The sequence below is a fragment of the Gymnoscopelus braueri genome (assembly GCF_963280865.1).
Source record: "Gymnoscopelus braueri genome assembly, chromosome: 21".
NCBI classification, from domain to species: Eukaryota; Metazoa; Chordata; class Actinopteri; order Myctophiformes; family Myctophidae; genus Gymnoscopelus; species Gymnoscopelus braueri.
In genome coordinates, this window is record NC_137623.1 from 12485055 (window position 1) to 12495415 (window position 10361).

Consider the following 10361-nt stretch of genomic DNA (forward strand, 5'->3'; position numbering starts at 1 on the left):
CATAAGTAATTCCATGCGACTATAAAATCACAACGGATTAGATCAACATTTGTTTTTGTGGTGTTTTTTTTTCTTTTTTAGTGCTTGTTTGTGTCCAGCACACAGAGAGGGAACTAACAGCAACGAGGGACCAACGGATGGGTTATTTCTGAACGGGTGTCGAGGTCTGGTGGGCTGAGCGAAGGCCACCGTGTCTCTCCTTTCATTGGCAGAGCGTCCCCACAGGCAAGCCTCAATTCCAAAATACCCAATGACAGTCCGCTTCCTGTACCCCGGATTGTGTGTTGTGTGTGTGTGACACTTTTTTTTTACAGCCAACAGGAAGGTCAAAGGGACAGAACTCAAAGTCAGGCATGAAAGAACACAGACGTGGCGAGGAAACAGTGCTGGATGCGTTTCTAGGAACCAGAACCAAATGTTTGTTTGTTTGTTTGTTTGTTTGTTTGTTTGGCCCTTTGGCAACTGGTTTCTGTGTCAGTGATGTGAATTGTTCCTTCACCTGATTGGCTGGTGTATTAGGGACAACCGCAATGCTGGCTGACTCCAGATCAAGGCTTTAATTCAGACTTTTTTCAAACTGGGAATCACATGTTTGTCTTGTTTTTTGGAAATAGATTCACGACGCAGAAAATAATGTGTTCCGGTCACATGGAGGTTTACCTGTCATCAGTGGTGGAAAAAGTACTCAAATGTGTTACTTAAGTAAAAGTATCAATACTGCAAGTAAAGTAAAAGTCCGGAATCAAAAATTTACTTGAGTAAGAGTACAAAAGTATTGGTATCAAAATGTACTTAAAGTACCAAAAGTAAAAGTACTAAAATGTTTGAAAATAGCAGATCTACAAGCTCACAACACGTCGCATCGCGACGCGTTGTGAACTTGTAGATTTGTCTATTTTGTCTATTTTCAAACATTTTAGTACTTTTACTTTTGGTTGTGGTTAATGTATGTTTTTTAGAACATAATAATTTATATCTGCAAAGTAACTAGTAACTAAGGTTTTCAAATACTTGTAGTGGAGTAAAGGTACAATATTTGCCTCTGAGATGTACTGGAGTAGAAGTAAAAGAATAGACAATTTGTAAAGACTCCAGAAAGTAAAAGTACCTCAACATCGTACTTAAGTACAGTACTTGAGTAAATGTACTCAGTTACTTTACACCACTGCCTGTCACACATTACAAATGTGGTCATATTTCATTTAATTTGAGTGCATGTGTAACAATCAATGTTAACACGTTTGGTATACCTATAGCTACAGTATCTGCCTAAGGACTACTAATGCAAATCCACTGGTGCATACAGTATCTAGCATCACCTGTTAGTCAAATCTTTGCTTCTGGGGGGGGGGGGGGTCCCTGGAACAACATATTTTTAGATGGGGGGGGGGGGGGTAGGGGGTGGGGGTCCCTGGCCAAATACATGTCATTTTGGGGCTCCTTGACATGAAAAGGTTAGAGAACCTAATAGCAACGTATGTTATTTTTCCAAAAAACGGTTGGGATTTAGAGGACATTTTGTAGAATCCCCCCCAAAAGCAAAGATTTGAGTTACAAATGTTCGCCTGAAAAAATACATATTCAAAGATTTCGCAAAAATGTTCACGTTTTTTTCGATATACCTGTAATAGCCCAATGACATCTTAAAATGACACAGTTCCCGGTCTTAAAGGGTTAAACTTCATTTAAGAAATCACCGGGATATAATTTGGTGATTTCAACAAGACGATCTGCTAAATGCCTGAATTGTAAATTGTACAATACATCAGATTTTTCTCTTTCTATAGCACTGCCACCCAGGTTTGGAATAGTCTAACCCTATCCCTCAAAAGGTGCAGTTCGCTGGGCTCACTGAAAATTCACCTTTCAGGAGGCCCTGTAGTGCTATAGTACTATTTTTCCGTTAGACAGACGACCCCCCCCCCCCCTTTTTGTACATATAGCTTTATTATTTTTTCCCCAGCTTTTTTTTGTTTTTGTTTGTACATAGTGTTATCTTTTTCTGTATTTTTGTATTGATATTTGAACTGTGGTGCCACTATATATGACTATGAATTGAATACCAAGGACCTCATTGGAAAGAAGACCGCAAGGACTTTTTTGAACAGACCTTTTAGACAAAGTATTATAAATGTAACTGTGCTGTTTTTTTTGCCTAATAAAATATTCAATCAATCAATCATTTGTGTGTGTCTCACCTGAGCAGGTAGAGGGAGAGGATGGTGACGGAGAGGATGAAGAGGACGGTGTAGAGGAAGAGCGTGATCATCACCCCCACGGCGCCCGAGTCGTCGGTTCGGTAGAAATGCCAGTAGAGCTTGGCTGCATCGCCCACCGGCATGTCTGGACTGTAGGAGAGACGCTGAGAGGAGGGGAGGATGGACGCAATACAACTGTCATGCTTATTGGGGTGGACGTTTGGAATAAATGTCTTATTATTCACAGTGGTGGAAAGTAACTAAGTATATTTACTTAAGTACAATTTTCAGGTATTTGTACTTTACTTGAGTATTTCCAATTTCCAATCCCTTTACTTCTACTCCACTACATCTCAGAGGCATTATTTTTAACATTTTTAAGTATTTGAAAACTTCAGTTACTTGTTACTTTTCAGATATAAATGATATTATGAAACATACATTAACCACTTTAGCCCTATTTTATACATAGGCTATTTGAAAATAGGTGATCTACAAGCTCACAACACGTCGCACCTCACAGCGCTTGTAGAACGCTTGTAGATCACAATGCAAAATACAAAAATAAATACATTTCTGGTGCCTACATCATTTTGGTATAATAATTTAACCCTCAAGAGTTAAAGATCTATAAGGGTCCATTCGGTTACCAACTCTCCATCATTTAGCTGGGGACCAACTGGAACCCCTTCAAGGACCACTGGTGGTCCCCGGACCACTGGTTGAGAACCACTGCTTTAGAAAGACAAATTCCAGCATAGCAAGGAATGTCAGAGTCATTCTAATTCTGTCTCTGTTTGAAGAAATTAGTATAATAATAGTTTTCCATAACATTTATACTGTATATAGATATATAGATAGCCCTTACAAACCTTTTTTTTTTTACAAACTGTGGGTATTTACAAACCATTTACACTGATGTTAAGTGACAAAAACCCCCGCTGCCAAAAAAAGGAACAGACGTCTAACCTTGCACACATCCTCTCTCCCCTGCACACCAATCTAAAAGTCACTTTGCCAAGATAAAGTGAACTTCCTATTTTAAGTGCACAAGTGTCCAAGTTATTTTTAAAGCCGACTTACCCCGAGGACGGCGTCCACCGCAAAGACCGCCAGCGGGTCGAGGACTGTCCACGCTCCCTGAGCCATGATAAACTTTGACGTGAAGGAAGGGAGTGAGCCAAATATCTGTTGACAGCCCCATCTGATCAGGACCAGCGCTAACGTCACTCCGTTCAAGGTCAGGGGTCCCACCACCACCATCGCTAGCTCCTCGCGGGTGTGGAGCAGAGAGTCCTGGTAAACCAGGTCCACCGTGTGGGCGTGGAACTGGAATCTGGTGGTTGGAAAACGAGGCGAGGGCAAAGTTGTGGGGGTTGTGTGTTTGAAATTATGTTTTAAAAAACGTGTATTTGAAGTAATTTAGCAGACTCTCTTAATCCTTTAAGACCGGGAACGCATCTGTGTAATTTTTAAGATTTATTTGGCTATTCAAAAATAGCAGATATACAAGCTCATAGCGCGGCACCGAGTGCCGCACTATGAGCTTGTAGATCTGCTATTTTCGAAAATTCGTGAAAATGTGTGCAAATCTTTCAATATATGTTTTTAAAGTGATTTTTTTTTTACTCAAATCTTTGCTTCTGGGGGATTCTACAAATGTCTGCTAAATCCTAAGTGTTTCTTTTTTTTAAAAACGTATTATGTTGCTATATATATCCGTGGTTCTCAAACCTTTTCATGTCAAGGACCCACGAAATGATACGTATTTGTCCGCGGACCCCCATCTGAAAATAATTTGTTCCAGGGACCCCCAGAAGCAAAGATTTGCACATATTTTCAATTTCTTTCGTAATGCCGCACTCGGTGCCGCACTACGAGCTTGTACTGTAGGTGCTATTTTTTTTTATAGCCAAAGGAGTCTAAAAATGACATAGATTCTTTCCCCGGTCTAAATGGGTTAATCGCGACTTACAGTAAGCAAGGATACAAGATAATACATCATAATACATCAATAATACATCAAATGTATAGAAATAGTAATCTAATAATAAAGTAATACATAAGTAAACCAACAATCTGATTATAACTAATACATACGTAAAAAAAAGAGCCTATCATCAGCGTACATTGAAACTATACACACCATAGGATGCCAGGTCAACAATGACCTGGCATCTGTCTACATAACATGCTATCTAAGTTACATTTTAGCCTTTGCATAATCCTGCAAGGTCGTCAAGGCTAGGCTGTGTGTGTGTGTGTGTGTGTGTGTGTGTGTGTGTGTGTGTGTGTGTGTGTGTGTGTGTGTGTGTGTGTGTGTGTGTGTGTGCGCGCGCGCGTGCGTGCGTGCGTGCGTGCGTGTGTGCGTGCGTGTGTGTGCGTGTGCGTGAATGCACGTATACGCATGTGTCGTCAGTAATAAAAAGGGAAACCATGCTATGCATCCCATAGCTTGAGGGCAGGTGGTTCCCTGTAACTCGCATGGCAAGACGTTATACTTTATGACACTTTTCATTTGTTGCCTCAAACAACGACGTTTGATTTTCACGACGGACGACACCAGCAGCTGTTGAATGTATTTTTTTTTTGTATTACTGGGTATTTGCAACATTACAATTTTCACAGAGGTATTCCAACGGAATCCAAAATAGCCACGCATTTAAAGGGTTATTGATGAGTTTTATCACCTGTGCTTCTAGATAACAGAGATTCTCTTAACCCTTTAAGACCGGGAAAAAGCATCTGTCATTTTAGATTGGAACCACTTTAACTATTATCTTACACTTTGGGCTATTCAAAAATAGCAGATATACAAGCTCATAGCGCGGCACCGAGTGCCGCGCTATGAGCTTGTAGATCTGCAATTTTTTGAAAAATCATGAAAAATGTGCACATCTTTGGATATATATATATTTTTTAAGCGAACATTTGTAACTCAAATCTTTGCCCCTGGGGGATTCTAAAAATGTCTTCTAAATCCTAACAGTTTTTTTTTTTAAACGTATTTTGCTATAATCAGTGGTTCTCAAACCTTTTCATGTCAAGGACCCCCCAAAATGGTAATGGTATTTGGCAAAATACACCCATCAAAATATGTTGTTCCAGGGACCCCCCAGAAGCAAAGATTTGAGTAAAAAAAAATGATTTAAAAAAAATATATATATTCAACGATTTGCAGATATTTTCACGATTTTTCCAACATTTTGAATAGCCAAAGTATTAAAAAAATGGTTAAAGTGGTTACACAGATGCGTTCCCGGGTATAATGGGTTAACTCCCCTATAACTGCGAGTTCCACTCTCCGTTTACAGCAAGCCTCATGAGTTCCTTAATCTTCCCATCAGTCAGGAGGAAGCAGAGATACTGGTGGGCAGAGGAGACGTCCAGTTTTTGCTCATTAATTCCCATCTGATTTGCTCCAAGAGCTGATTCCGTCCATTAATCTGACAGCAGAGGGGCCATTGGTGTTCTGTCTCAGTGGTCGTCAACCTGTGGGCCTGGGTCCCACCGGTGGGCCCGTGAGGATAATATGGCAAAATGGGAACCCCAAATAATTGGCAAAACTGTAAGATTTTAATGTTTATATAACATTAATATAAAAAAGTATAGTGTAAAAAATTACACATTATTTATTTTTCTTTAAAACCTTGAAAAATTTGTTTTCACTGTGATACCGTCACATTCTAATGCTATGTCAGTTCTATTCTTTGAGACACAGATACGGGTATGTCGGGGCGTGGCCGAATACACCATGACTTTTTTTGGGTGATGCAACACAGCTTTCACCATTGGAATTGCGCTACGGATCGTACACGTTGTTACATTTTATGGGTTTATTTCGTCATAGCGCAACACATGGTGAAGTATTGTAGTGCAGGTCAATGCAACAACCACCGATCTTGTAAAAAACTTAAAACGGGACCGCCAAATATTCTAAACGTTCTGCGATTCTGTCAATAATCATATTCTTTGAGACACATCCAAGTTTTTGCCGGGCCAAAACAAGGGCATCACGTGACGTTGATTCCCTTCCCTATTCGCTCAGACATGACGTATGTGTAGGCAGAATAATTGATCCAAGTGGGAACACAACCGAATGGTTGATCGTTAAAATAAACATCTGACAACTTAACACGGCAGCCAGCAGTCGAGATTTTCACGATGGGCCCTGATCCAGTGTTCTTGTCGGACACAAGACTATACCTTGGGGGCATCTTCACTGCTGGCCAAACCGTGATACAAAATGACCATAATATTGGCATGAGGACCCATATTACGTTATTTCCCATCTTCGGTTTTTGCAAGCGGCAAATCTGTTATAATGCACCCCCCGTAAATCGCATTGTTAAGTTTTAATACCAGGTGCAACGGGGGGGGGGGGGGGGGGGTATCGCATTCGTGCTGAATCTGTTTATAATATAATGGAGTTTTCTCGTTCGGTAAATTGTAACTGGAAACTTTTGTTGTTGACAACATCTTTTCCACATAAAATACAGCTTTTGAAATGGAACACATAATACTGTAATGTCTGCTATCTGCATGCATGCCGCGCTTTCTAACGGCTGGAGTTGACCACCTGACACTTGACATGCTAGTGTGTGTGTGAGTGTGTGTGTGTGTGTGTGTGTGTGTGTGTGTGTGTGTGTGTGTGTGTGTGTGTGTGTGTGTGTGTGTGTGTGTGTGTGTAAGCCTATGTGCTAAAAAGGAAAAGGTAGAGGGAAATATATATAGAGAGAGAGAGAGAGAGAGAGAGAGAGAGAGTGTGCTTGGGGGCAAGTGAGAACCGCATGGAGGTTTTGAGAGTGAGTCTTTCTCTCTCCTGGAGGGTCCGGTTTTGCTGCCCGCTGATGCCCCAGGGGCATGTTGGGGGGGGGGAGACGAGGGCGAGGGGGCGGAGAGAGAGAGAGAGGGAGAGAGAGAGAGAGAGAGAGAGAGAGAGAGAGAGAGAGAGAGAGAGAGAGAGGGCGGTCTGACATCATACTGGGCCATCTCTGACTGTCTCTCTCTTCTCTGTATGCTCCGAGGGAGAGCGGTTGATTCAGACATGTGGAAGTTGTCATCCGCTGTTGACCCCCCTCTGTTTTCACATTTTCCTGTTTTTTCCTTCACCTCCATCGTCCATCCTTTCAATCCATCCTCCTCTCTTCCTCTGCTCTATCGTATCCATTTCCACATTTTAACGCCCAAAAGTGACCGTCTGCCTGTTAGTATCTCAGTTTTTTGACGCATTAAATGTTTTACCTTTACCTGACCGTTTTATTGTTGTTCGTGCTTATAATGCCATGAAACGAATAATGAAAATAATAACAACGCAGCAGATTAGTGGGACTTCAGGACTGTGTGGTTATAAGTAAATAATCACCCCCCCCCCCCCCACCTCCTCCCCTTGTTAAACTGTTAATGGCGGATTCCAAACAGATGATGGGCATTTGTATAGTCTCTCTTCCTCCATGTGAGAGAGCAAGATATGAGAGAGAGAGAGAGAGAGAGAGAGAGAGAGAGAGAGAAAGAGAGAGAGAGAGAGAGAGAGAGAGAGAGAGAGAGAGAGAGAGAGAGAGAGAGCGAGCGCGAGCGAGAGAGAGAGAGAGAGAGAGAGGAGGATTTGCATTTGTGTTTTGGATGTTTTTTATGTCATATGTTATGACTTCATTCCACATGTGTATTTATGTCTAAAACTTCATAAGCATCTAAATCCATGCGCTGAGTGTCTTTGTAACTGACTGTGTCTCCGCCAGTGGTGGAAAAAGTACTCAGTTATTTTACTTAAGTAGCAATACCACAATATAGAAATACTCTGTAAGTAAAAGGCCTGTGTTCAAAATGTTAACAAAATGTTAAAGTACAAAAGTATTGGGATGAAAATATACTTTAAGTACCAAAAGTAAAAGTACTAAAATGTTTGAAAATAGCCGATCTACAAGCTCACAAAGCGTTGCGCCGCGACGCGTTGTGAGCTTGTAGATCTGCTATTTTCAAATAGCCTATGTGTAAAATAGGGCTAAAGTGGTTAACGTATGTTTTATAATCTAATAATGTATATCTGCAAAGTAACTAGTAACTAAAGTTTTCAAATAATTGTAGTGGAGTAAAAGTACAATATTTGCCTCTGAGATGTAGTGGAGTAGAAGTAAAAGTACAATATGTGTCTCTGAGATGTAGTGGAGTAGAAGTAAAAGTATAGACAATTGGAAATACTCCAGTAAGGTAAAAAGTAGGCTACCTCAAAACTGTACTTAAGTACAGTACTTGAGTAGTTGTACTTAGTTACTTTACACCACTGGTCTCCGCAATCTCTCTGTACACCCGTTCCATATGTGTGCGTGTGTGCGTGTGTGTGTGTGTGTGTGTGCGCGTGCACATGTGTGTGTGTGTGCGCACGTGCACACGTGCAGAGAGGGGATATATCAAAGGAAGCAACACTCACTTGTTGACAGGAACGGCCATGGCCTGGAGGTAGAGCCACTGGCTGCAGTAATGCAGGTACAGCCTCACGAACCACATGAAAGCCAGCAGCAGCATAATGAGGGCGAGCCCCCGGACGACGGACCCCCGGCCCCAGCAGCCGCGCCGGCCCCCCGGCGGCACGCCCAGCTCGGACGGCAGCATGCGGAGAGCCAGGCGGGTTTGGTCGGAGAGGTGGCGAGCAGCGGGGTGGTGGGCCGCGATGGGTCCTCGGCGTGTTCCGCCCGGTCTGTTGAGTGCAAAACACAAGAGGTATAGGAAGAGAGGTTCAAATGGATCTGGCCCATTTAAACCAGTGATGGAAAAAGTACTCAAAATGTTTGACTTAAAGGGTAAGACCACTTTGGTACAGGTTTGGGTTGTGTTTTGCCATTTTTAATAAGTAGAAAACCCGGACTGGATTGGCGGATCCGGATCCAGATCTAGTTGACATTTTTATTAAAAAAACAAACAGTACTGGGTTTGGTGATTCTCTATATTGTCTGAATCAGCTATGTTTGGGTTCATTTATGTGCTAAAAGAGTGACTTTGAGAGCTGTGTTACCGTACAATGTAAGTCAATGAGGAGCATATTTTGAATGATCAATTTCCAATTATTTTTGATTTCTTGCCCACCTTTGGAGTTACATCATGGCAAGGTAACTACACAACCCAAACCTCTACTAAAGTGGTCTTACCCTTTAAGTAAAAGTATACTGCAATGTAGAAGTACTCTGTTACTAAGTAAAAAGTCCGGAATTCTAAATTTACTCGAGTAAAAGTACAAATGTATTGATATCAAAATGTACTTAAAGTACCAAAAGTAAAAGTACTAAAAAGTTTGAAAATAGCCGATCTACAAGCTCACAACGCGTCGCATCGCAACGCGTTGTGAGCTTGTAGATCTGCTATTTTCAAATAGCCTATGTATGAAATAGGGCTAAAGTTATTAATGTATGTTTTATAATGTAATCATTTTTATCTGCAAAGTAACTAGTAACTAAAGTTTTCAAATAATTGTAGTGGAGTAAAAGTACAATATTTGCCTCTGAGATAATTGGAAATACTCCAGTAAAGTAAAAGTACCTAAAAATTGTACTTAAGTACAGTACTTTAGTACATGTACTTAGTTACTCTACACCACTGATAAGGGCACGCGTCGGTTCAGATGGATCCATGTGAGCCACGTCAAATGGATCTGGTCCATTTAGACCACTTTCAAATTGGTGTCCCTATTTTGGGCATGTCACGATGGACAGTCGTTTTCAGAAAATAGCCATAATAGCTGATCTACAAGCTCACAACATTAACGTCATGATGCGACGCGTTGTGACCTTATAGACGTATTTTTTATTTATTTTCATTTAATAAAAAAATTGCTGCTATTTCACTATGTAAGCTTTCCTGGAACAGCTTATATATTTCTTTTTTATTTCTGTTTTTATTCAAAATGGCTACTATTGGCCTGGGCCGCAGCGTGACGGTCCAGGCACCCTAAATAGGCTGCAATGCCAGCCTGACAGTGTGTCGCGGGTTCGACTCCCGATCCCGACGACCTTTGCTGCATGTCACCCCCACCATATCTCTCTCCCCATTTCCTGTCAGCCTACTGTAATCTGTCAACAAAGGCAAAAAAAGCCCCCAAAAACATCTTTGAAAAAAAGAAAAAATTGCTACTATTTCAGCATGTGAGCTTTCCTGGAACAGAAATGCTGTGGT

The 10361-nt window shown here is 41.3% G+C and overlaps 1 protein-coding gene across 1 annotated transcript in view; it reads right to left on the bottom strand.

Annotated features, from left to right (window-relative positions):
* ofcc1 (orofacial cleft 1 candidate 1) overlaps window positions 1–8807 on the bottom strand; it is a gene marked incomplete at both ends in the record, with an annotated part of 55746 nt that extends 46939 nt beyond the window's left edge. The window contains 3 exons of the mRNA XM_080417394.1: window positions 2199–2362; window positions 3282–3534; window positions 8626–8807. Coding sequence (XP_080273520.1) covers window positions 2199–2362; window positions 3282–3534; window positions 8626–8807 — 599 coding nt within the window. The remainder of the gene's footprint in view (window positions 1–2198; window positions 2363–3281; window positions 3535–8625) is intronic.
* Between the last annotated feature and the right edge of the window lie 1554 nt (window positions 8808–10361).